At 46.6% G+C, this 27846-nt stretch overlaps 1 protein-coding gene across 12 annotated transcripts in view; it reads left to right on the top strand.

The window, feature by feature from the left end:
- Nucleotides 1-27846, top strand: part of NAV2 (neuron navigator 2) — an 858870-nt gene that overhangs the window by 677231 nt on the left and 153793 nt on the right. For all 12 annotated transcript variants that reach the window (XR_014231592.1, XM_082342380.1, XM_082342385.1 and 9 more), the window contains 3 exons: nucleotides 1547-1659; nucleotides 7252-7360; nucleotides 9963-10352. Coding sequence is in view for 11 of the 12 variants with exons in the window: in XM_082342380.1 (XP_082198506.1) it covers nucleotides 1547-1659; nucleotides 7252-7360; nucleotides 9963-10352 (612 nt within the window). In the remaining variant the exon portion in view is untranslated. The remainder of the gene's footprint in view (nucleotides 1-1546; nucleotides 1660-7251; nucleotides 7361-9962; nucleotides 10353-27846) is intronic.

Genomic DNA, 27846 nt, shown 5'->3' with positions numbered 1-27846 from the left:
TAGGGCACCTTCTATCACAATTAGGACTTTAGACCTTATTCTGTGGGCAACGGGAAACCATCGGAACCCTTTAATCAGAAGGTGACAGGATCACATCGGCATCACCGAGATCAGTGCAGGACAGAATGGGGAGTGGACCGCACCTAGGAACAGTCTAGAACAGAAGTCACGGTTCACGTGCCTGCTTGGCTCCACAAAGGTAATACAAAGGAGTGGTTCAGGGTGAGTGGGACTCTGGTAGAGGGAACCCCACGCCTCTCTAGAGGGGGCCGCCACCACATGTCACCAGCAGGTGGCGCCCCGCAAGAACGTGAGCTCAGTCCTTCCAGACTTGTTTTTACTGGGAGAAGGCAGAAATCCAGAATTTTTTTGAAATCTCCCAATTTTTAAATGTGGAAATGAATTCAGAAGCTTTAAAAAAAAATACTGTGGAGACCAATAAGAATCAGTCTGTGGGCTGGTTTCTATACATGGCTGTCGCTGGCAACCTCTAGTCTGGAGGCAGCGTACCTGTTCACAAAGTGCTTCTAGGGTCTGGGCAGAGATGGCGAGAGCTTGGATTCTGGTCAAGGGAAGGAGAGGAACACTGAGAGCATGAAAATCCTTTAAAGGTCGAGATGGCAGGAATGGGGAACCGATGGTATCGGTAGGAGGGCAAAGGGGGGAGCATGGATGGATGATGTGGGGTTATCAGTACACATCCGCCACAGTCTGTTTTAGACAGTTCACATTGCTGGCAAACACTTTCTTCACAGGGAGTGAAATCTGGTTGAATCAGCTCAGGATGCTAACGAATTAGTAACGTTACACCCATGGTTATGTGTCTGAGTATAATTATATGTTTGCCTGGCACGCCAAAATAAGCAGAGGTAATTGTGGCAAGAGCACATGACATGAAGCAGTTGCCTCGATTTGCTTGACAAAAAAGGGCATGGAGAAGGTTTGGGGAAGTACGAATTTCAGTCAGGTGTTGAAATAATGATCAATGAGACCTTTCATCTCAGAAGCTCTGAGCTCTGAGTCAGACCTAGAGGACAAACACACCTGCCTGGCACCCACTCCTGACTGGTTGTACGGTCATCTTTCCAGAGACGGCTGTGTCAGGAGGATCGGGGGGGGGCCCTGGGGGCTGTCAGTGGAGTCATGGAGTCATCTTCATGCTTGGCTTGCTGGCATCGCTGGTTACTTAGAAGTGGCTCTTTTTGGCACATGTTAAACGATCCAAACCATCCAGTACTCGCCAGCATTTTTCTGGCTACACCTAGCTCCCCGAAGGGGATGCAGAGACACGTCCTCCAGTGAAGGATTGCAGACCCTCCATTTGGGTGATGAATATTTCATCTTTTACAGCTCGGTGGCTCTGTCTGTTTCTAGGACCCTGCTCCACGTGCACCAGTGAATTATTTAGCATCCGTCTGCTGGTCTGCTCTGTTCTAAAGCTTCTTGCCGAAGGAGGGGATAGTCGGGGCTGTGGTCGGGGCACGGTGGTCCGGATGTGCTAGTTACCCCTTGTGACGAGTGTGTCTGCTCTGGTTTGTGTGTGAAGGTCCCAGACAGACACCGAAGGGAATGTTACTGCCGAGTCCAGCTCAGGGGGTGTGACCGTGGAGCCCAGCCACTACACCAAGAGTGGACAGCCTGCCCTGGAGGAACTCACTGGTGAGTTTGGCGCCTGGAAATTCCGTGTCTCTTGGTGGTGAGGCCTCCCGTGCAACCGTCTGCTGGAAGGTCCCGAACCCAGCTTGATGTGAAGTTGCTTCACTGTTGCCTTGATTGATGAGCCAAACAAACTGAATGTCTGTCTTACTACCTTCCTTCTCTTTCTTCTCCTTCTCTCATGATCTACTCCCTCCTCCTCAGAAATGTAAATAAGTCTTTTACCTGTTGGCCATTCTGTTTTAAGGTATGCTCCTCTTCACTCATGTAGGGGCTCTGGGCTGCTCGGATACTTCACTTTGAATCTCCTTGTTCACTCTTCAGATAGAGTTGCCTTCCAAAAAGACTTGGAACTCTAAAATGTATCGACTTTTTCAAATTTCCTTTAAGAAGCACTGATTGAAAATTGTTCTGAGCACCCTGGGAACAGTTGGAAAGAAGATTTCAGCATGCTTCTTTTACCAAAACCAAAAACAAAAACAAAATCTAAATTTTATTTAAATATAACCCAGACAAGGATGATTAAAGGGATATTATATCACATAAAATCATAAAATCTGCAATTGTCATATAGTTAATTCCACAAATATTTATTAGTGTTATACTGTCACATTCTTAATTTAAAGAAAAAAAGGTAGCATCAGAATTAGAATTCCTACTGCAGTGTATTCCGAGCTACCACCTTCTCTGTCCCTTGTCCCCCGTTCCCAGCGCTGTGCCCTGGGTTCCAGCAACTTCTAACCAGGGAAGGGAGTGGTAAACCACATATTTAGCAGTGGCTGAGTTATTCTTCGCATATCTTACCACTTCCAGAGTTGGGTTAAAAATTGAATCCATGTTTAAAATCCATTTATTAGACTAAATATCCATGACCCCACCATATTAATAGCCACATTACAGCTGTGGAGTTGGTCTGCAGCCCACATGATCGACTCTCATACCCGTTTGACCATTAGCTCTGAGTGTTAATTTTAGAGGATCTGAGTGACTTCACTCTTTCCTTCTGGTTCTGCGCCTGGGCACAGTGATGGGGCAGAGAGGTTTCAGGCCACTTGTAAGTGATCCATCTTACAGTGGTTTAGGGCCCCATTTAGTGGTTTGGGATTGATTTTATGTTTCCTTCTCTCCCAGGTTTTAGCCCCCCTGCATATGAGGACATGGATAGTACAGGAAAAGGGCCAGCTCTCAGGAGAAGGGTGTGGAGTTTAATTACTACTCAGGTCTCCACACACATTCCAGATTGTGTTCGTATGTGCACGCATCAAAAGAGCCAGGCTGGTGATTCAGAGGCCGGCATGGGTCAGATGTGTGACTCGTGGAGGAGTGTGGAGTCGTGGCAGACATTGGGGCTCAGTGAAATTCACATCTGAAAAGCAAAAGCGGCAGCCGGAAAACATTCCACATAACAGTTAAATTTCACAGGGACAGATGGCAGCCTGTGATCTTTTCACTCCTTTATCTTTTTCTCCCCATGTCTCCTGCGCATCAGGACAGTAAACCAGGTGAGAGGTCAGAAAGCCTGAGATGCTGTCGGTTTGGGGACCAGAACCGTGCAGCCGGTCATGCCTGATCAAGCACCCTTTGGTGTAAAGTCAAACGATGTTAGTTGCTAAGGACAATATCTGAATCAGGGTGACTTGTCTTTACATTCAAGTAGTGGAACTCACATGGGCACCTGTAACACATGCGGCCGTACAGTTAAGAATTTTATGGAGACACTACATAGTAGCTTGTATGTATGAGGTTGAATTCAGCTTATGTACAGCCGATCCCTTGAAATGACAACAAACGAGTGTATTTAGGAATGGACATTTATGAGACTATTTGATCAATTGCTTAGTTCCTCCCCCTTACTTATGCAAGTAGGTGGATTTTCCCATGGTGCTCTGTCATTTATGTAGCGTTACACGTGAGTCCTGCATCTCAGATTGTAACGTTAGAAGGAACAACGTCCGCTTATCATCCAGTCCATGAATCCCTTCGATCATTCATTGATGAATTGTCTTTCAGTCTCTGCTGGAATACTTCTTGTGATGGAAAGTCTATTCCTTCACGAGGCAGCCCTTCCATATTTTATTGGCGATAAGTAGTAATAGAGTCTTTTATCCTTACCTTTCTAAATCACTGGATATAATCCAGCCTCACGGACAATTTCCATTCTTTTCCATGTAGCAGCGTGTCCCTTAGCCTCCCTCTTCCAAGTAAAAATCCCCGGTTCCGTCCATGTTCCTCATGGAACACCTTGACATCCTCACCTCTGCTCTATTTGGTCAGAATATGGTGTTCTCTCCATCATGGCCAGTGGCTTGAGGGAGGACTGCCCTTGGTAGATGCAAGAGAGCCACAGGTAGACATGGAATAGTTCATTCAGTTTTTAATTTCTCTGTATACGGGCTTTAAGGCCCCAGCCATTTCCACCAGGGCACGGTTGTGTGTTTATTTTGTTCAGGCTATGGGTTGGTAGGGAGATCTTACATTAAGGCCATCTTCCAAGCAGGTAGAATTGGCAGTTCAGAACGTGATCACCTGAGCAAGGCAGGTAGATTACTGGTTTGTGTTTCTGCGTTGCTCTTGGGATCTGGGTATGTAGAGCTCCGAGAGGAGCAGATATTTCCTAGTGGGACCCCTCAGAGGGAAACAGGACACTCCGATTCAACGAGCCCTCATTTCGTGCCAGGCGTATCATGTGTCATCTCATCTGATCCTCCTAACCTTGAGGGAAGGGGTTTTATCCCCATTTGACAAATGACATTCGGAGAGAATAAGTGACTTGCCTGAGGTCAAGTGGCTGGTAAGTGGCAATGCCATGATTCAAACCTTTATCTGTTGGAATGCAAAAGCTATCCTTTTGCTTCAGCCCTACGTTGACCAAACATCTTGTGGACAATAAATATTTCTTGAGCATCTATAGATTTGTGTGGGGTTATCAAAAACAAAGGTGAGATACCACTCCATATCAAAGATCTTTGAATTTCTAAAGGAGAGTTAACAGGCAAATGTGTCATTCATAGAGACATGGATAAATACAGGCATACCTTGGAGATATTGCAGGTTTGGTTCCAGACCACTGCAGTAAAGCAAATATTGCAGTAATGCAAGACACACAGAGTTTCTGGCTTCCCAGTGCATATAAAAGCTCTGTTTACACTACACTGTAGCCTGCTAAGTGTGCAGTAGCATTATGTCTAAAGAAAACAATGTACAGGACTTCCCTGGTGGCGCAGTGGTTAAGAATCCGCCTGCCAATGCAGGGGATGCAGGTTTGAGCCCTGGTCCAGGAAGATCCCACGTGCCACGGAGCACCTAAGCCCGTGCACCGCAACTACTGAGCCTGCGCTCTAGAGCCCGTGAGCCACAACTACTGAACCCACGTGCCACAACTACTGAAGCCCACGTGCCTAGAGCCTGTGCTACACAACAAGAGAAGCCACTGCACTGAGAAGCCCGCGCACCGCAACAGAGTAGCCCCTGCTCGCCGCCAACTAGAGAAAGCCCGCGTGCAGCAACGAAGACCCAACGCAGCCACAAATAAATTAATTAAAAAGAGAAAAGAAAACAATGTGCATACCTTAATTGAAAAATACTTTATTGCTAAAAAATGCTAGCTATCATCTGAGCCTTCAGCGAGTCATAATTTTTTTGCTGGTGGAGGGTTCGAAATACTGGGAGAATTACCAAAATGTGACACAGAGACACAAAGTGAGCAAATGCTGTTGGAAAAATGGCGCTGATAGGCTTGGCTGACGCAGGGTTGCCACAAACCTTCAATTTGTAAAAAGCATAATGCTCGCGAAGCACAAAAAGTGAAGCACGATAAAACAAGGTATGCCTATAAATATAGTTATTATATTGTTGTGTGTGATTAAGTTAATTAATGAAGGTAATTTGAAAACTGGTCCCTAGACTTAGCTTCATAATAAATGTTCCCTGCAGGGCCTGGAGCTATCCAAATGATCAGTACCTTTTTGGCAGCCTTTACACAGATAAAATGTGGTCAAACTGGCAGTAAAAGATATTTAATTGATGGCCCAGGAGATAGATGCAATTACGTTCCTCCACAGCCATTAGGGGAAGGTAAAATAGATATTCATCACTGCTTTTGTTTAAAAACACATACATATATATATATGTATTTTAAAGAATTGGATGGGAAATGCAGGTTTGACCACTTTTTGGATAAGAGAAAAATGCCTTCCAAATTTCTCTTGGTTAGAAGTGGGAAGAAAATTGAAAACACTGGCATTTTCAAGGATAGAGCGTTTGCTATAGCAGATTATCTCCATATAATCAATCATTTAGTCCATTCCCCACCCTCCAGGCACCACCATGCTGAGAATAATCTAAGATCATCTGTCTCAGAAGGAAAGTTAATTCTGTGACATTTCTTATAGAAATGTCTATAAGAAATGCCTGTTGCACTATTAATGACAATTGCTGGAAGTTCTACTTGGTGTCTGCTCTATATCCCACTTGCTGCTGCCCATGTGTACTATGTTCTATATAGAGATTTCTTTAGAAATATTGCTGAGCACTTGAAATAGTCATCAGCTTTTAAAGATCCTTGATTGTGGTCTTCTCAGCCCTCCTGAAATTACTCTGAGGGAATGATGTGTGATTCCTTTAATCACTATTTTAGTTATTTGGCTTTTCCTCTCCCCCCATAAGCAGCCCAAACTAAACAGAATAGCCAGACAACCCGAAGCAAGGCTTCTCTGAGAGGGGACGTGGCTTCCTAGCTTGTGTGTAGCCTGTTTCTCCTGGGATGTTTGTGCCAACTTGACCTCTCCGGGCCAGGTATTTAGTGGGATGGGAAATGTTGCCCAGGGAATGGCAGTCCCTTATCCCCCAGAGAGAAGCCTGAATCTTCTCGAATGCTCCCCGCTCTGCAGCACCAGCTGGCGTGAGCTGAGTGCTTTTGGTGGGTGCTGCGCTCAGGGATCTCCATTTAGTCCCTACAACAGTCCTTTGAGGTCAGCGCTGTCACTGTCTTCGTCTAGGACCGCGGAATCTGAAGGATGGAGAGAGAGGGTCAGCACCTACCCCGTGACCGCTCAGCCAGGGAGTTAAAGGAGCCAGCATTCGAGACGACCTAACAAATTGAACAAAGGAAAAGACAAACCTCTCTCTGGAGGAATATTCATGATTAATAAGTGCAGATCTTTTAACCACTACAAATTAACCATCTGTAATGTCAGGCCAATAGACAGCAGCACCTATCACCCATGGGTGAGAAAACCAAAGGTCCTTCCTGGGCAGGAGTCAGACCTAATGTGTTCGTGGCTTTATTGGAGACAGTGTGAAAATGTGTGTGTCTCAGGCTCGGCACTTTGCTTTTCCCATGAGCTAGACTTCACCTGTTGCTGGAGGGACCTGCAGGGAGAAGAAAGACCTCTCTCTCTCTTTAGATTTAACACCTTCCTTTGGGCAGCTGTGCATTTATTCATTCATGCATTCATTCTCAAATCCTTCTCGAGCACCCGTGGTGAACCAGGCCCTGAGCAGGGAACGTGGTTTTGGTCACAGGTGCAATTGCTGTTCCCAAGAATCTCCCCATCTATCTGAGAACTAAAATAGCTTTAACCTTTGTCTCTCCAGGGGAAGATCCCGAGGCTCGGCGACTGCGGACAGTGAAGAACATCGCTGATCTGCGGCAGAATTTGGAGGAGACCATGTCCAGTTTACGGGGAACTCAGGTTACACACAGGTATCTGGAGCATGAATCACTTTCCTGAACCAGCTAGTAACTTGGTTTTCACATGGCTGCTTCTGCCACGGTGTGTACCCGCCACTAGCCAAGTGATTTGGTTAATAACGGAATAAATAACCTTGATCGCCAAATGTGCTGGAATTCACAGAGAATGCCATACGGCATGCAGAAGTGTCAGGAGCAAAAATCCGTGGAGACAAATTCCTCCCCAAAGCAGAAGGTTGCTAAATCCATCCCATAGAGGATGTTGCAGACCAGCTGTATTTAAATTTCCCTTTGCTTGCATTTTCCAAAACGATGTGATATTATGCTGTTGAAACGAGCAGGTGAACTGTATTTGACCTGTGTGATAAAGTGAATAACTCGAATTCCTACCCGGCCTCTGATCCCCAAGCACTCTGTAACGTTGTTAGTCATGCACGTGTATAAAACACGAACAGAAATATTTATAAAAACGTAGGATCATGTTTAAACCATGATTTCGTTAGATGAACTCTAGGATTACACTGGAAACATTTATCAGTTTCTTTTCATTGTTGAGCAAGAAGGTGAAGAGGGTGCAGCCCTGGGACATCCTTTGTGATTTGGGCAGAACCAACTTTTATGGTTTGTGTTTGGCCTTAATGATCAAGGTAAAGTCCCAGTTACCCCCGTGAGCTCCCGGGTTGGGGGTGGGGGGTCTCCCCTGCTTCTCCAATTTCAGTCTCTTTGATAAATGAATACAGCAACGAGACTGCTGGGCTCTACCATGGCCAGCAGCTACGGCAGATTGGAGTTAAGCACTGTGGGTTCTTAAAGAAGACCAGGGCCCGAACCTTAGGAGTTCCCAGTATAAGGAAAGTCAGGCTGCTTCCAGGATCAGAGGGAAACAAAACAGATGAGGCACCTAATTGATTCTCCCAGAGAAGAGTCCACTGGGGGTGGGTGGTGATGGCATGGAACCAGGTGCTGGACACTGCGACTCTTGATTAGCTAAGAAACATCCCTCTTTCCACCATCATCATTGAAACTGATTTAATGTAGGTTACAGCAGTTTCGTGGATGTCTTGGCTTGGGCTAGGTGATCATGACAGGAGGGAAATCTTCCATGCTTTCTTCTGCAGGAAAGACTCTCGCTCTCTCTGCTTAGTAAAGAGACCCCAGTGTGTCTCTGCATCTTGATGGTGTGGTGAGACCTGCAGGGCCGGAAAGACAGTGGACTGACTGCAAAAGAGTCTTCGGAGGGCCAGGGACGAGCTCCATCTCCTGGCAGTTTCAGACTCAGCTAGTTTCATGCGTCTCAAGCCCAGGCATTTACCACTCTTTTCTGGCCTTTTGCCCCCAAAGTTTGTCATTTTGGACAAAAGGTGGGAGAAGCAAAAGTGTGTGTGTGTAGTGGAGTTGGGGGGATAGATGATATTACAGAGTTAGAAAATCAGGGCCCTCCCCACCTGCTCAGTCTGGAGAGAGCTGAGGATGTGAAAAATGGGATCTTAGGACCTTGGGAGTGAGTGGATGGGTGCATCCTGCCTTTAGGAAAAGTGAGCTGAGATGCAGCGTCCTAGGATGAATAGGCACACAGCTACCTTTATGCCCCATTGTTATCAGTCCAGAGTTTTCTACTTCCTTTCCTGGGTTGGAAGAAGATTCCAGTAGTTAAGATTGTTTATTTAAAGTAATTGTTAGGGGGTATCTTGTACCATGTTTTAGGGGAAAAGTCTGTGCTGGGCTTTTCAGAATGTCACGTAGATGTGCAGCTTTGTCTTCATTTTTAACAACAGAGCTACACTGGGTGGTATGTTGGTACCTTATTTTTTTTTAACTTACTTATTTTATTTTTGGCTGCATTGGATCTTTGCTGCTGTGCTCAGGCCTTCTCTAGTTGCAGTGAGCGGGGGCTACTCTTCGTTGCGGTGCACAGGCTTCTCATCGCGGTGGCTTCTCTTGTTGCGGAGCACAGGCTCTAGTTCCGTGGGCTTCAGTAGTTGTGGCTCGCGGGCTCTAGAGCGCAGGCTCAGTAGTTGTGGCGCACGGGCTTAGTTGCTTCGCGGCGTGTGGGATCTTCCCGGACCAGGGCTTGAACCCTTGTCCCCTGCATTGGCAGATGGATTCTTAACCACTGCACCACCAGGGAAGCCCAATACCTTATTTTTTTTTATTTTTAGAAATTTCATGTAATGTCTGAAACATTTATATTAACATATTTCCATACAAATAACCCAATGAAAGTTTAGTATTAGTTGTTTTGTTTGTTTGTTTTTTTATACTGCAGGTTCTTATTAGTCATCAATTTTATACACATCAGTGTATATATGTCAATCCCAATCGCCCAATTCAGCACACCACCATCCCCACCCCACCGCAGTTTTCCCCCCTTGGTGTCCACATGTCTGTTCTCTACATATGTGTCTCAACTTCTGCCCTGCAAACCGGCTCATCTGTACCATTTTTCTAGGTTCCACATACATGCGTTAATATACGCCAATACCTTATTTTTTGATCCTCTTTTGTATATGGGAAATATTTCATAATTCTAAAAAAAAAAAATGAAAGAGAATATGAACTGCAAAGGCTACTAGGCATATTGGGGTCTAACCCAAGGCCGGTTTTATGTTTTTAGCACATTGGAAACCACGTTTGACACCAATGTCACCACGGAGATCAGCGGGCGCAGTATCCTCAGCTTGACGGGCAGGCCCACTCCCCTGTCCTGGAGGCTCGGCCAGTCCAGCCCTCGGCTGCAGGCGGGAGACGCCCCCTCGATGGGCAACGGGTACCCGCCCCGAGCCAACGCCAGCCGCTTCATCAACACCGAGTCGGGCCGCTACATGTACTCTGCCCCCTTGCGGAGGCAGCTGGCCTCCAGGGGCAGCAGCATCTGCCACGGGGACGTCTCGGACAAGGCAGGAGATGAGATGGACTTGGAGAGCATCAGCATGGACGCCCCCGGCTACATGAGCGATGGGGACGTTCTGAGCAAGAACGTGCGGGCGGACGACATCACGAGCGGGTGAGTACCTGGGCCGCCTCTCTTTTCACGGAGCAGGGGAGGCGTGGCCCCTGCCTTCTCTTCTGCGGGGCTTATTGAAGTTCTCTGGGGGAGAGCAAACTGCCTTCCTCACGTCCTGTTCATTTTGAAGGCTGTGTGCCCTGGAGGGGAGCCTTCTGGGCCAAGAGACGTAAGACTTGGGCCGCAGTCCGGGCTTGGCAGTAACTCGCTGGGCAATTCCAGCCAGGCTCCACCGGCAGCCAGAGTGACACTTGACAACAAACCATATTGTGTCAGTCCTTTAAACCAAACCTTATGCTTAGGATAGAATCCAGACTCCTGAGCCTGGCCTACCTGGCCTACAGGATCTGGCCCTTACCTGCCTCTTAGAACTCATTGTCTTGCACTCCCCTTGCATCTGCCGCTGCAGCTGGTAATTCTGTCCCTCAGTCTCATCAAGCTCTTTCCTGCCTCAGGGCCTTTGCACTGTTTCTCTGCCTCAGTTCTATTGCCCAGATCTATTCCCCTGGTTCCTTCTGGCTGCTCGGCTGGCATCTCTTTGGAGGGGCCCTCCTTGACCCTTCAACTTGAAGTCCTTTATGTGACCTGCCCCAGGCCTAGTTTCCGTCACCGTGTCTTATGCTCATTTGGAAGCTTATCGCTGTTTAAAATTATCCTGAGGATGGGTTTATATTTTATCGTTTCCCCGCCCGTTCCTGCTTACAACAACAAGCGCCATCATGCAGGGACATTGTCTGGCTTGCTCACCACTGAATCCCCAGTGCCTTGTACATGTAGGAGCTTATAAACGTTGCTGGATTGGTGAGCACGCGGCTCGATGGATGAAGGAGCAAACCCAACCTCCCTGTAACATGCGAAGTTGAGGCGAGTGACGAGATGATGTCTGAGCCGGGCCGTGACCACGTGCGGCCCGAGGCTTGGCTTCTTGTTTTTGCCACACTTCCAGATCACTGTGGAAGCTGAACAAGCATCCATTTGCTCCACTGCCTGTGAGTTCTTCATCTGTTAACCCGGCTTGCCCAGAAGTCCTTCAAGACCTTCTCCCCCTCTAACATTCTAATAGATAAAATTACAGATAATAAAAATTAGGCATGATGATCATGCCACTTATTTTCCTGAATGTAATGATCAAGAACCCCATGGGTGAGTCAATGTTTTCATAATTTTAACAATAGCTCATTATCCTACTATGTGCCAAGCACTGTGCTAGGCGCTTTATATATATATTTTCTTCTTCTATCCTCCCAGCAGTCCTTTGAGATAGGCGATATCATAATCCCCATCTTCTGGAGGAGTAAACTGAGGCTCAGGAAGGTTAAATAACTTGCCCAAGTAGTTAAGAAGCAGAGCCCAGGGCTAGTTCCTTAACCACCGTACTGCCCCATCTTGCCCAGCATTTTATTGCTGTGTTGAAATAGCACAGCTACTTGAGTTTATTTCAAAATTGATTTACTTTTGCTTAGTTCTACCTGTCTTACTAGAAGTGTTCTTTCATTTAATTCGAAGCTTAGAGATAGAGCTGCTTTGGCTTTTTGCCTGTTACTTTTAGAACCATCCCCTAGTGAAATCTTCAAAGACAGGAGCCACCAAACCCTTACGGTGTAACACGTTTCTGCTATTATCCAAATGGCTGGGAAAGTTAATGGCCTGATAAATCAAATGATCCAGTTAACTTAGAGCATCATTTTGTGTCTCTAGTTTTACATGAACATGAAAACAGTAACACATACCTGTTACTAAAATTACATGTAATTTAATCTTTTATTACTCTTTAGAAGACCGTTGCTGTTCAGCATGGCCTCAAGGTTATCATTATCACTTCCCACTGTGATATACTACCAAAATACTTCGGGACTATTTTGAGATTTTCATATTTTTTAAGAAAGTTTATTCTCTTGTCAGGTCAGTCTTTTAATAAATGAAGATGTATTTATTTTTATGTACTACTGACAGTTTCCACAAGGTGGAGACATTGAAACACCGTAAACTGAACCTTAGTGATGTTACAGTGAGACATTCCTAGTTTCTTCAGCTATTCAAACCAAAGCCTTTACCCCTGCTAAAAGGCACAGATGTTTACATTTCACTTCCTGCTTTGGGAAGCTTACATTTTTAGCAAGTGAGATAGTGCTTAGAGCAAGTGTAGATAAAAGTGCGGAAATGTAAGCAAACACCCAATTACTGAAATTGGAGAACTCTGGTCTATTTCCAACTCCCCCCAGCCCCACCAATTCCTTTTAATGTAGAAATTTACCTACACAATGAGGAGAGGCAGCCCAGATGGCATTGAGCTCCTAGTTGTGACATTCTAGAGTGCTAGTTAAGCATGACTCCACACTGGAAATGCACGCGAGTTTCTGCTTTGAGGCCAAGTTATAGGTTTGCCTGTATGTGCAGAGTTCAGGGCACGCCGTTTAATGTCCTTTGTACTCAATTCTTTTTCCTTTTATAAACATGACAAGGTTGTAGATATTGAATGACTGGTCATTTAGTCTGTACTTCAGAATCTGCCCAATATAAGTCATATTGCTGAGGCAGTTGGTGTAGTGGAAAGAAAACAGACAGATACCAGACAAGCTTGAATCCCACTCTGCCACTCGCAAGCTCTGTAACATTAAGCACGTCATTTAACTTCCCAAAGCCTCAAAGCACTACAATTAATTTGGATTTTAACCTTCTACAATTAGATTTCTCTTTGAGGTTGCATCTAATTAATGGCAAGTATCTGATAAAGACACACAGTTTTCAGACAGGGTTTAGATGTCTTATCAACCTCAAAGGTCCCAGCACTTGGAAACAATGAAATGATTACAGTTTTCATCCAGATGTTTGTTTGGCTTAGTGGAAACAGCCTCGATGTATGAGTAATATATAAATCAGTATTGAGGCTCTTTGAGGAAAGTTCTCGTAAAAGTTTACAGCAAGTTTAGTTAGCAAGGCTGAGGTGGAAGTAAATTCTAGTTTCTGAAAACGTATGGCCTTTGTTTTTAAAATGACACTGGACCTCAGCTTGGTAGAACAGCTGTTTTTTTGATGTCTCCAGCTCATTGTCTCCCCTGGATATGATTGCACGTGCACCTGTGTGTATCATTCAGTTCTCCCTAAGGTAGGGCTGAAGTTACTTGATTTCCATGGAGTTTAGCTAAGGAACTAATGGCACATGCCTTTGGTCTGTGTGTGTGTGTATTTATTAAACCCTTCTATTGCATTTAGTATGTGCCAGGCGTGTCTAAGTACTGTGCAAGCAATCGTCTGACCTCACCACTTCATTTTATTAGATTGATAAATTGGGCTTCGGCTGTGGTTAGTGGAAAAGGAATTAAAGAAACAGACGAAGATGTCTCTTACCAAGTTTTGATCTGTGAAGCCAATCCATCTACTCATCTAAAAATTCAGGATGCCATATGGTATAGAGTGAAATTAAAGGGACAGACTTAGTGTCCATATGTTCAGAAAGATTTTTTTTTTCTTTTCAAAGGAGTCACTGAGTTGTATAATGTTCCAAAGTATGAATATACCTCCCTTCCTGGAAAAAAGAATGACCGTTTAAATTTAACATCAGAAGTTTCTCCGAGAGCCTTTGATGGCTTCCCATTGCCTGTGGGAATAGATCTCAACTTCTTAACTGAACAAGGGAGGCTGTTTACGGTCTACGTCTTTCCCTCAGCTGCCCTCCCACCTCCACCCTGTTCACATCCCTCCTCACACACCCCACGCTCCCCAGTGCCCTAGGCTACATGCCATTTGTTACCAAAGGCTGTTTCCTGCATTTGCAAAGCTTTGTGCCACAGGACCCGCCTCTTTCTCCCTGGAATTTCTTTCCCCTCAAGCTTATCTGACTGATCCAAAAAAACAAAAAACAAAAAAAACCAAACAAGCAAACAAAAAAACACCTCCTCTGTGATGCCTTCCTGGACACCCCAGTCAGTTAGCTCTGTCTGGTGTGTTTCTGGTGGTCTTGGTTCACACCCAACCTTATGTGTGAACCTTTCGCTTAGCATGGGAAGTGTTTGAGAGGGAACTGGATGGTATTGAGGAAAGGATATGGTCTTAAGAGGCAAGCAGATTTGAGATTTAATCTTGGCTCTGCCAAATGAACTGGAACAAGTTTTTAACATTTGGGAATTAGAGAGAACTTGAAAATCACCCAGCAGAGTCTGGGATGCACAAGAAACATCATGCACAATGTGTGCGTGTGCGTGTGTGTGTCTGTGTGTGTGTGTGCCTTTGCTCCACCAAACATGGAGCTCCCAGAAGGCAGATAGTGCCTGTTATTTGTCTAAACTGAGACTAGCACAAGTAGGAATGTAATAAATATTTTGTGAATGGTCTATCCTTCATGCCCACCCTCACAGGACCCTGGGCTTGTATAACTTGCTACCACCAGCTGTGAAAGTCAGTGATTCTATGTACAGAACACTTGGAGAAAATCAATTTAGCCTCTGGTCTTCTTTTTTTGGTGTGATGCATAGCTCCATCTAGTGGCCAATATAGGGTGTGATGCTGTGGTTTTGATTGCTTTTGACTCAAAGAGTCAAAGTCCTATATTGGTTTAAGACTCAGGGCTGGTGTTATTCAAGGCTGAGAGAATGGAGATTGTAGCAGTTGGATCGTCTTTCAAATGTGGCCTGACCGGAAGTCTAGTGCAAGAGAGAACGTGGGGTTGTGAGCAAGCTGGTCTTCAGAGTTGGCTTTCTGATGGCTAAATTCTTCCCTGTTAGGTGTCAGGGATTACACAACAGATACCACATGTGCCTACTGGGAGACTTCATCCCTCAGAAGGTGAGGAACCCATCCCTGCCGAATTACTTGTAGCTCCATAAATATGTCATGGCATGTCTTAGCTCAGGCTGCTATAACAAAATACCGTAGACTGGGTGGTTTAAACAACAGACATTTATTTCTCATGGTTTTGGAGGCGGAAAGTCCATGATCAAGGTACCAGCATGGTTGGGTTCTGGTGAGAGCCCCTTTGCTGGCTTGCTGTGTCCTCCCAATGCAGAGAGAAGCAGGTCTGGAGTGTCTTCCTCTTCTTCTAAGGGTACTAATCCCATTATGGGGCCGCACCCTGTGACTCATCAAACCCAGTTACCTCCCAGAGGCCCCACCTCCTAATACCATCACATCGGTGGCTGGGGGTTCACCATAGGAATTGGCAGGGGTGAGAGAAGCACAAACATTTAACCATAACGGAGTGTTTCAGGCTTCCGTGTATCATTTGCATGTACAGCACCCTGTGTTGCCTTTCCCATCATTGCCTGCCAGGTCACCTCCTTGAGTAAGCCTTCCCTGATCCTATCCAAACAGAGGTGGTGATTCTTTCTTCTGGGCTCTCATGGTACTTGACGTATTTGTAATAGCACCAATAGCACTGCATCGGAGTTATTACAAATATATATGTGTGTATAAAAGCAAACACAGCGTCCATACACAACGTTTTTTTTTTTGTTTTTGTTTTTTTTTAATTAATTAATTAATTTATTTATGGCTGTGTTGGGTCTTCGTTTCTGTGCGAGGGCTTTCTCTAGTTGTGGCAAGCGGGGGCCACTCTTCATTGCGGTGCGCGGGCCTCTGACTATCGCGGCCTCTCTTGTTGCGGAGCACAGGCTCCAGACGCGCAGGCTCAGTAATTGTGGCTCACGGGCCCAGTTGCTCCGCGGCATGTGGGATCTTCCCAGACCAGGGCTCGAACCCGTGTCCCCTGCATTGGCAGGCAGATTCTCAACCACTGCGCCACCAGGGAAGCCCCCACAACGTTTTTTTAGATTGTTTCAGTGCATTATTTATGAGGAGGGGACAGAGCCCATACCTGTCACCAGCTCTTAAAGGTCAAAGTCAAGTCTGTCTTAGATGCTCCCCTATCTTCATCGGCTAGCACAGTGCCTGTTCCATAGTAAGTGGCCAATAAATATTCGTTGACTGAATGCTGCAGCTGACTTTCAGCGAAGCAAGACCAATCACATGTCTCTGAATGAAGATGTGCCTCAAATTGAGGCCCCTTGAGCTTGATGCCCCACCCATGTGACCTTCCTTTCCTCGGCCCTGTCCTGTACACCAATTATTCCAGACCTGTGACTCCCTCTAGCCCAGTGAGCTGGACATCAGCAGTGCAGGAAAAAGAGACAGAGGACCAGGGCCACACACCATGGGAGTGGTGGGTGGAGGTAGAGGTGCCCTGTTTCTCTCTCCTTTCCTCCAGTGACCATCATGGGACAAATGAGGGAAGCGTTTCTCAAGTCAGCGCAGAACACAGCAGGCGCACCGTGTGTCCACAAGGCGGTAGTGATAGCGCGAAAGGCTCTTTCTTATCTGGTGAATGTTTCTCATGGTCTTTCCAGGCCAGACCTGAAGTAACCTTGACAGGCTGTTGTTCCTGGCAAACTGATAGGAGAGGAAGCCAAAATACCCCTTTTGGCCAAAATGCAGCCTGGAGCCAAGATAAATGATTTTAGGCAAGGCTGTCCTGAAAGGCACAGAGTCATGGCAGGGTCCAGCCGGGTGTGGCGGGCACCTCTGGGATTTGAAAAAGGTGGGCTCTTGTTTCTCCAGCTTGATCCCCCTGAAACGATCTTGGCTTGTGAGGCTCTTGGAAGGCTTGGGAATTCTCAGTGATGTTCGGAAGGTGGAACCGTCGTGGAAAGGGAGAGACTCAGCTCTCTAGGAAGACAGATCTTCAGGGCCTTCGGCAAACCACTTGCCCCTAATGCACTGCATTCCTCTTACACACACACACACACACACACACACACACACACACACACACACACACACACACACACATGTTAAAAAAATACGGTGGTGCTCCAGCATGAAGCCAAAGGTCCAGGGTAGCCCAGTAGTTTGGTGGTGGGGCTGGACCAGGTCCCAGTTTATCAGCCTTTCCATTCCTCTCTGCTTCCCTTGGTGTTTCCTCGCTTCCCCTGGTGATTCATACATGTCTTAGCAGGGTGTGAAATCACAGAAACTAGAAATACTTCACCCTGTCTCATATTTTCCTTGGTGTTAAATATCACAGGCAAACCCCATGACCTCCGTTTCCCTTGGCAGCTCTCTGGGTGGAGTGAGCAAGCACAGGGAGTCGGGCAGGGGGCAGGATTCACTTCCCCAAGCGTCGCTGAACAGGTGCCAGCTTCCCCCCGCACGGCCGTGATGTCATCTGACACGGGCGGTCCGGCTGATTGATGGCTCTGGTTACCAGTATCAGTTGTCCCCAGTGGCTGGGACAGCGTCACTTGCACATGTCTTCTTCCCATCTTCTTCCCCGCATCGCAGACTCCCTTGATTTACTGAGTGTGGGAAATCGCTCAGCCCTTATCGGCAGCTGGGCAGGCGGTTTTATCAGAGGAGAAAGAACGATTGAGCTGACGGCGTGCTGGAAGCAGAGAAATTCTCCAGCCTTCCCAAGCCTGCTTGCGCCACTCACTGTTGGTGAGTTAGATCGAACAGGCAGAGAGCAGGATTCAAAAAAGATTTCCCGGAGAACAACCTCCCAGAGAAATGAAGCGTGGTCCAACTGTGACATGGGCAGCCCAGACCGTTACTCGTAATAGCAAATGTTGGCTTAGTAATTCGTGGGGAAGAGAGAAAAGAAGGGGGCGTCTTGTCTTCTCAGGAAACGGGGCTTAAGCCCTGACTTCTTGGGAGTTTTCCTAGCTTGCTTCGAGATTGGAATCTCTTCCAACTCCACCCCACCCACAGCATCTTCAGGGAAAGAAGGGGAGAAGGGAACAAAAGTGAGTGCTTTGGGAGAAGAAGACCATGCCTCAGGCCCTTCTGAAGTAGCCCCTGCGGGGGCTGCTCACCGCCCGCTCGCCCATCCTCAGTGACATCCTCCAGTGCACAGGCTCTCCTGGAGGTGGAGACTGGAAACCCTTCCTTTGGCCTGCCTTCTCGGGAGGCTCCAGGCAAAAGGCAGTAAAATTCCATTTAAAAAGTGTTTACTGAGCTTGTTGTGTACCGGAGACTGTGCTAAAGGCAGTAAAACCAAAGGAAATTAACAAGCCCCAAGGGCCCGAGGTCCTGACAGCACCAGGACGCTCACAGAACGGGGAGGAAATAGGTCAGGGTAAGAGCGGGGAGCTCCAGAGACGGTAGGAAGCAGTGCCTTCTGTGGGGACGATGAGGGGGAGATAAAGGGCCGACTGTGAGGTGGGGGCTTGGGAAGTCCAATCTGGCTGCCCTGCCCTGGGCTGTGTGTCCTGGAGCAGGTTCCCTGTGCCCATCTCAGAGCTGCTGTGTGGCTTCCGTGAGCTCACGCCTGTGAACCTGGCCCCGAGCCTGGCTGCTTGGACAGAACACTCAGCACTACCAACCGTATCCACCGCCGGCAGCAGCTACAGCATCTTCAGGACCTGTGAGCTGGGCCTTGAAGGATAAACAAGAGGCCTAGGTCAAGAGCAAGGGCATGAAGACATACAGGTGTGCGGCGTATAGTTTTATAAGAATGGTGCCTGGGCTGAGTTGGATGGAGATTCAAGACGGGAGTGGGGGGAGCTCAGGTCAGAAGCTCTCAGAGTCCAGGGAGGGGTGACACCACTCCGGGTAAAGCCGAGGCCCTGGGAACGGGCACATGGAGTTAGAGAGACTCCTTACATTAAACTCCGCCTGACCTGAGGCCAGTTGGACAAGGGGCATGGAGGCACCGGCGAGTCAAGGCCGGCTCCCGGGCTCCGGCCTATGCCGATACTGGCTGGGAATAGTTGACGTCTGTCCTCAGCACCCTCTTGGCACCACCCACTGCCCTTAGATGGTCTCAGGCCTCCGGGCCACCCCCGGACCAGGGCTGGCTGGCGGTTCCAGCAGAGTACGTGGCAGCCTCTGGAGTGTAATCCCTAGGGCTTTAGGAAAACGCCAGTCCCACAGCCTCCCGATTGTTGCCTTGGAGAAGCACCGGGCCCAGTAGGGGACGCTGCCCTGTGCTCAACACCTAATTCTAACCCAAGGCAGGTGGTGATAAATGTTCCCATTGAGAGGCAAAATGTGGGCTGAGGGCATTGGTCTGACCATAGCGCAGACCCCTGAGGGTGCCTTTTCTGTTCTCACTTTCTTCTTCTGGGAAGCAGGCTTCCCTCATCTGCAAATGAGAATAATAATGCCTGGAGTTGCAGTGACTGATTGAATGAGGTGACATATGCACAGTGCTGCTGGACCCTTCCAAGCCCTCCTCATAATAATGGTGCTGCTGCCAGGATTAAATGGGATATGATGTACACATAATGCCTCGTTCAGAGCCTGGTGCCGGTAGAAGTACTCACTATATGTCATTCCCTTCTACCCTTGCTCGTTCCCAAACCCTAGTGAGACATCTCCTTATAGTGAGTGGGGTTTGAAATGAGGCTGTAACTGACATTCATGTGGGAAATAAGAATCCCCCTAAACGCTGCAGCCTGCATCCACTGCGCTGGGGTAGAGAAACCTGCCGCCATGAATCATGTTTAGCAAGGCTCTCCTTCCTCTGCTTCGCACCATCTGGACCATCTGCTGTCTTGTCGGAACAGACTTCCTGCCCTTCACAGGGCTCTTCATTGGTAAGCATCATCAACAGAACACACAGCCGCTTTGGCCTTCCTCAGATCAGCCCCAGGTGTTCAACCAAGGGAAATTCTGCCTTGGGTCCATTAATCCACGCTGCAGAGAGACTCTGCATTCTAATTACTGAAAATCAACAAATATTTAACAAGCGTCTTCTCCATCTCAGGCTTTGCTCTGGGGTATCTGACTGACAAGATTTGTTCTCAGGCTGACCATTTGGTACCCCTTCTTTTGGGATCTCACTTTTGATCATTATAGGTCCTCATCAAGAGGGACGGTGAGCTCACATTTACCAAAGGGTGCTTACATATCCAGGAAAGACATATTCCAACTCTGTAGCTCTCGATGGGTGACGGGGAATAGGGGCTAACATGTATCACACACCTTCTGTGTGCCAGGTACCTTACATAACCCTTAAACTTTATAGGATATTTTTATTTTACTGATAAGAAAAATGAAGACCCAAGAGAGTGATTGTTTACTTCATTGTTTTTTAAGCCCATGGAGGAGAGAAAAAAGATGGCTGCTATTCTGCTATGTCTTTCCCTTTGTGTGCAGGAATTTCAGTGTGATCTTGGTGCCTTTGTTGCTTTGCTCTAGTTGGGTATTTTCTGCTTCCCTCTGGACACCCTCTCTTATAGAGTCTGCGGGCTCCTCTTTCACTATTTAGTGCTTTGCAAATGTACCTTGAATGGAGAGAACTATGTCACAGGTAGACCTGAAGGTCCTCTATTTTTCCTATTAAGCCTTTGCATAGCTCTCATCTAGAAAACCCAGTCATATTTATCTTTATCTTAAGCATATAGATCACTGAAAACACCCTTTCCAGCTCTTTTTCAAGGGCCAGCAGCTACAGAGTGGCTCAACAGATTTATGATAGCGAGGTTGGAGGATACCAAGTTCGAGTTGAGGTGAAGACGAAAAGAAACATTTGGATGAGGTTGGGAGTATTTTGGCCCTGAGACAGTAAGCCCATGTTGAAAGACTCAAAAAAAAAAAAAAATAATAATAATAATAATAGACCATATGTGCCTGTACTCAGATCAAGATAAGAAATTTAAGTTTTGTTGGCAACTCATGATCCTCTCATCATGCTGCTCTGGAGATGTGGTATGATGGAGGAAACTTTAGACTCGTGGTCAGAAGACCTGACTTCATATTCCTTGCTTGCCAGCTGTGTGACCTTGGCAAATTTGCTTCCTTTTCTGAGCGTGTTTCCCACCTGTTCAGTGGTAGCCTGCCTCTTAGGTGTTTAGTGAGAAAGAAAGGAGATAGTGTTTCTAAAGTGTTTGGCACCTACAGAATGGTTGTTCCTTTTGGGCTTTTTGGAATTATGCATCTGTTTGCCTTCCTACTCTTTTATCCTACTTGGAACATTATTATGATGATGTAATGCTGTTTCTTATTCTTGGGCACAATAGCTAGATATCTGCTAACTGGGTCAGAGTCCATCTGTGTATTAGGGTTCTCCAGAGGAAGATTTGATGTTGCATCTCAAGTCCAAACACAGCCTGGAGGCCGAATTTCCTCTTCCCTGGGAACATCTGTCTTTTTTCTCTTTTGGCCCTCAACTGATTAGATGCGGCCCACCCATAATCTGGAGAGTAATCTGCTTTACTCAAAGTTTACTGATTTAAATGTCAATTGCCTCTAAAAAGTACCTTCACAGCAGTATCTAGGCTAATGTTTGCCCAAGTGTCTAGGTCTCACAGCCTAGCCAAGTTGACACATAAAATTAACCATTAGTCTGCCAGCAGACCTTGTTGTATGATCAGTAGAAATGAGTCATCCGGGCCAGGAGGCAGCTTACCTGTGGTCTAGAGACAAAGAACAACACAGCTTGTAGAAACATCTGTGAGGGCTCAAGGCTAGTGCAACCCCCCCCAACCCCGATATGACAACAAATCATGAGTCTGTGCATGCCTTGGAAAATCATCAAATCCCTTCCAGAATCCCCAGGTCCTAATAAGAAATCTCCCGAGAAATGGAGGTTTTAACCTTTCCTCTTAATCTTGAAATAACTACAGAGTTAAACAGACACCCTGGCATGGATACCTCTGGAGGGCTGATGATTTTTGAGACCCCCAAAGTGAAATAAGAGTCAGAGTCTAAGGAGAGGCCCACGACTGTCTCCAGGATCTTCCAGCTATAAATCAAGCCCACATTCACCTCTTGATCTTGGGACAAGAGGGAGATGGGGTCTGTGGTTCTCTCTGCTGCATCGTTGAAGTCCATGTCCCAGTTCCCAGAGCTTTGCACTTGTAATCACCCGGTCATCTGTCTTGAAATGAGAAATCTCACATACTTGAGCAGTGAAGTTTAACGGGTGAAGTCAGCTCAAGTTGTTAGAAACATGGGACAGAATAAATGTGGTGTTGGCTCTGCTGAGATGGGAAAAGACCACATAGAAGTCGACCAACAGTGCCTGCTAGCGCGTGTCTTTTTGCCTGTCCTGCAGTAGCGGTGCTGTAATTCACAACAGCTAAGCTGCTTTGGGGTCTCTGTCATGTGCTGGGCACTCTGTTGAGCTCGTGACATGCATTGTCTCACTTACTGTTTACATCAGTTCTTTGAGATAAAGGCTGTTTTTTTGTCCTTTTTTATGATTGAGGAGACCAAGCTCAGAGAGGTTAAGTTACTTGAATAGGTCACACAGGTGGTAATGTTACCGAGTCCAGGCTTGTACTGCTCATGACATGACAGGCCAGTAAATTGAGAGACGAGTTGTTGGGGCAAGGAATAGTGACTGTTTCGAAAGCCAGCAGATGGAAAAGATGGCGGACTAGTGTCCCAAAGAACCATCTCACCCAAATTAGAATTCAGGCTTCGTTTATACTAAAAGGGAGGGAGTGTGGTTGGTCCTTGCAAACTTCTTGGTGTCAGAATCCTTTGTTCTTGCAGCTGCCCACGTAGGTCAGGTCACGATGTTCCTGTAAACCTCCAATAAGACAAATGTTATGCTCTGTTCTGCAACTTTTTATCTCTATATGAATGGAAAAGTGTTATACCTTTAAAGGTCAGAGCCTTGAGAACTATCCTGTATACTTCAGGCTATAGGCAACATTCTTAACTTGTAGCAAAAACAGTAGAACACAAAGTAAAAGAAACAGATCCGGGCTTCCCTGGTGGCACAGTGGTTGAGAATCTGCCTGCCAATGCAAGGGACACGGGTTCGAGCCCTGGTCTGGGAAGATCCCACATGCCGCGGAGCAACTAGACCCGTGAGCCACAACTACTGAGCCTGCGCGTCTGGAACCTGTGCTCCGCAACAAGAGAAGCCGCGATAGTGAGAGGCCCGTGCACTGCGATGAAGAGTGGCCCCCGCTTGCCGCAACTAGAGAAAGCCCTCGCACAGAAACGAAGACCCAACGCGGTCAAAAATAAATAAATACATACATAAATAAACTCCAATCTAAAAAAAAAGAAAGAAAAAAAAAGAAACAGATCCAATATGGAGTCTGATTTGTTCTTCCCTATTACAGTAACAGCTGGAACCAAGTGTTTAACTGGGCTGGAATCAGAGCCTGTGCTCCAAGAACTCTGTAGTATGGCTTCTCCCTGTAGCTCTGATTATATGGAAGTCACGACCAAAAGGGAGAAGTGGGCATCTGTGGATATTGGAAACCCTGGGTCTCCCCTATGCCATATTAGGGAGCATTAGGACTATAAAGAGAGATGGAGGGCGGTGTTCGAAGGGTAAGGCTTGGAGGGCTGAGTTGCATAGGAACTTTGAGAAATACTTGGCCAGTGCTTGTGCAAGGACCAAGGAGGCTGGCTGGGGAGGGGGCAAAAGCAGATACTTTTATTTGCCTCAAAAGCATTATTTCATGTTTCATTTCAATTAAATATCACAGGTCTTGGCTGTAGCTTTAGAAACACTTGCATCAACATTCTCCACGTGCTGGTGCGCAGAAAGTGAGCGGGGGCAAAACTGGTGCTGTGTGTTTTGGAAACAAAAACCAATGAGATGGTCAGAGTCAGGAAGGTTCAGAGCTGGAGCCCCCCTTGCAAGGTGATTTCTTGAAGCACCTCACCACAGCCTAGCTTCTTGTTGTAAAATCTCATGAAAGTGGACATTTCCATCACCGGCGGTTTCCAGCCTTTGTTGATGTGATACTGAATTTCTCCAAGGAAATTCTAGTTGTGTCGCCTCCCACCCACTGCGAACCCAAACAAAACACACAATTACAAGCTCAGCGCCACCTGGATACCCCAGAACCATGCGCGGCAAGTTAGAGCTTTATTAAGCGAGTGACTTTTGCCTTATGCTGGGGGAGTTGTTAATTAAAACCACTCACCCTTTAAGTTGGGAGAGAGGGAGGGAGACAGAAATTGAGGACAGCTAACAGACTGGTTTCCCCCCGCCTTTGCAGGCTGGCGTAGCTATTTTAGACGTGGACACAGACTTTACGCTTGAATAAACCATGCTCCAGAGGTGTGTGCAAGGTTTCCTGGGAAGAGCTTTCATTCAGTAGGCCTCCTGCATACAAAGAACCTGCCAGCCTCTGACCAAGTATGCATAACAGTTAATAATAAGGATCATGGTGGTAATAATAACAACTACCTGGTATTGTTTACTGAGCAATATTAAACGCCTGGCACTGTGTCCAGCCCTTTATATACCTTACTTCTTGTGAGCCTTGCCGTAGTCTGTGTGGTCGTCTGCTCATTCTCCTGACAAGGATGCGGGGGCTTGGAGGGCATCAGTATCTTGCCCAAGGTCGCAGAGCCCGGTGAGTTAGGGAGCCGGGACTCAAATGCAGATACCTGACCGCAAAGCAGCAGTGCAACCACTGTGTTGGGTTTTTACTGAAAACCCTGTAAGTTGTGTAAACGTGTTAAAAATCTAACTCCTCTTCTCCCCTTCAAATCTATTTCTCCTCCTGTATTTCCACATCCATTTCTCGTGCACAGCCCAGAAGGAATCTCAGACTCTTCTGTTCCCTTGTTCCTAGAAGGCCAGTCACCCAGGCTGATGGGTTCCGTCTCTTCACTTTCTGCTGCCGTGGTTCCCTCTAGTGTTAACGCTCACGCGTCTCCTCCAGATGATTTGCGTTCGTCCCTTCCTTGCTTTCTTTGCCTCTGATCTCGTCCATCCAACAAATCTATCCTACACTTGGGTGAGAAAACTCTTTCTAGAGTATAACTCTGATTACGGTATCACTTGCTTATAATTTCTCAGTGGCTCCACCTCGCCTGCTGGGTAAACTCTGTGTTTGAGTTTCTGTGGCTGTGTAACACATGACTTTAAAATCTGGCTGCTTGAAACCAGCATTTGGTGTTGCTCACAGGTCTCTGCCTCAGGAATTGGGACAAGGTACAGTGGAGATGGCTTGTCTCTACTCTACCAGGTCTGGAGCCTCAGCAGGGAGGCCCCCAGGGCTGGAGCTGGTTTGATAGCAGGGGTACACGTCACCCCACAGCTTGTTCGCTCACACGCCTGACACTTGGGCTGGGGTGACTTGAAGGTTAGGGTGCCCGTACCTCTCCATGTGGCTTGGCTTCCTCACAACATGGAGGTCTCAGAGCCCCAGGGGCAAGGGATACAGTGAGCAAAGCAAAGTTTTCCTTTCTCTCATCTACCTTGGAAGTCACAGAGTGTCACTTTCACTGGACCACATTGGCCAAAGCAGATTCAAAGAGGGAGCATAGATCCCATCTCTCAGTGGGCAGATCACCTTGAAGAAGACCACATGGGATGGAGACGTTGCTGAGTCATCTTCGGAAAGTTACAGTCTGCCACATCCTACCCCATGCATTGTCCAGCATGATGACACACAAGGCCCTCCGTGGTCCCACATTGGAGTGTAAGTTTAATGGAGACACAGCTCGTCTTCCTTACCACGAATCTCTTGTGCCCCACAGTACATGGCACAGAAGAGGCCCTCCTTTCCATTGGGGAGCTAATGAGTGACCTGCTTGCCCGGCTTCGTTTCTTGTCATCTCCACCATCCCCTCACTGCCCAGCCCTCCCCCACGCACCCTGGTCCCGCCACTCTGGACCACTGACATTTTCCTTGATGTACATAACACACTCTTAGACCTCTGTGCCTTTTGCACATGGCTGCTCTCTCTGTCCATAAATCCCTACCCCCTCCATTCCCATCCACCTGCCACAGTCCTTTAAGAATCTGCTGAAGCTGGGAAGCCTTCCCTGGCAATGCCAGCAGACATCGCCTTCCTCCTCTGTGTCCCAAACACCTGGTAATACCTCCCAGATGGCTCTTCTCAGTTCCTTTTGCTTTGTCTGTTTGTATAACTGTCTATCCCTTAGACTAAGATATCCTTGAGCAGAGGGATTGTGTCTTTTTACGCCTGCGTTTCTAACATCTTCTACCAGACCTGCTGTATGTGTTTAGTGACATGTTTGGAATGAACGGAGAGGGAAAGAGGGTAATTATAATAGTGGTGCCACTGGCGCAGATGCTACTGCTGTTGCTGGTAATAACAGCAGCCAGTGATTGTGGAGTACTTTTAACGTGGCAGGCACTTTTCAAGTGTTGTATTCTTGAATTCTTAGGGAAATCTTAGGAGGCCTATAACACTGTTATTATCCCCATTTTATAGATGTGGAAACTGGGGATAAAAGAGACCACTTGTCTAAGGTCATCCAGCTACTAAGGGGTGCAGCCAGTCTCAGGAAGCTTGAGGACTCAGCAATTGAGATCCAAGCACCTTCCCTTTTGGTGCTGCCACCTGCTGGGTTTTAGGTTCTGAGACCCAAAGATGCTTCTTGGTTTTAGAGAGCTCTATAAATCCTAACCTTCAGCTGATGAGTAGGATAATAATGTGGGAGGTGAAAGAGTATCTGCTGGTTAGACAATGTCTGTTTTGTTCTTGGTGCCAGGTTTGAAGAGGTTCAGAATTAAGCAAAGGTTTGTTTAGGGAAGTGTGACGAGGAAGGAAAAAGGGTTCAAAATGTAATAGAAATATTTGTAGAAACTAGATCTGCTTGGCGTGGACAATACTTAGAAAAGCAGTAGGTTCCAGAGGACCAAACTCAAATTGTGGGTGGCAGTTAGACTTTCATTTTTCATTTCCTAAACACCAAGGTTACTGTTAATCAGTGTAATGTAAAACATGCTAAAAATCAGACCTAGTCAAAGTGGGCTGGGCTCTTTTTTAAGGACTTAAGCGTCCTATTCCTGAGAGTAATCAAGCAGAATCTGGAAACCTGTGTCCACATGTTGTAGAAGGGATTCTTGTATGAGGTGAGAAACTGAGAGAGAGGACCTGTAAAAGTGTAAGATTCAGGGGGTCCAGTTCCCATAGGAATGACTGAGGTCCTGATAAGGATGGAGTGGAGCTGGGCGTCGTGTTCAGGAGAAGGTCTCTTTGACAAGACTGGTTTCCACAGGTCATGCCAGCCTGCAGGTGGTAGCAGGGCACCAAAGCTGTTCCTTCGAAAAATGTTCTCACCCATGCCCCCTTCAAATAAACACAAAAATCAGACCCACCTCTTTCCCCTGCTGCAGGTTCTGGTCTGGCAGATGTCAGAGTAGCTGTTGAGAATCACAGTCAGCTCAGGGGCTGCACACCTGCCGAGATGTTCCTGAAAGTTACACTTGTTAGGTTGTATAGTGAAAATGATAGGTTTTTAAAAATTGAAAGATAGTTGATTTACAATGTTGTGTTAGTTTCAGGTATACAGCACAGTGATTCGGTTATATGTATAACTGAATATATCTATTTTATATATAGTAGTGTAAATCCCAAACACCTAATTTATCCCCCCCCCCTTTCCTTTTGGTAACTGTAAGTTTGCTTCCTATATCTGTGGGTCTATTTCTGTTTTGTAAATAAGTTCATTTGTATCTTTTTTTTTTTTTAAGATTCTATGTATAAGCGATATCATATAACATTTGTCCTTCTCTCTATGGCTTATTTCACTTATTATGATAATCTCTAGGTCCATCCATGTCACTGCAAATGGCATTATTTCGTTCTTTTTTATGACTGAGTA

The sequence above is a fragment of the Balaenoptera borealis genome (assembly GCF_965194805.1).
Source record: "Balaenoptera borealis genome assembly, chromosome: 11".
In the NCBI taxonomy this organism is placed as follows: domain Eukaryota; kingdom Metazoa; phylum Chordata; class Mammalia; order Artiodactyla; family Balaenopteridae; genus Balaenoptera; species Balaenoptera borealis.
The sequence above is the reverse complement of the archived record's forward strand: the minus strand, read 5'-3'. Positions and strand labels throughout refer to the sequence as shown.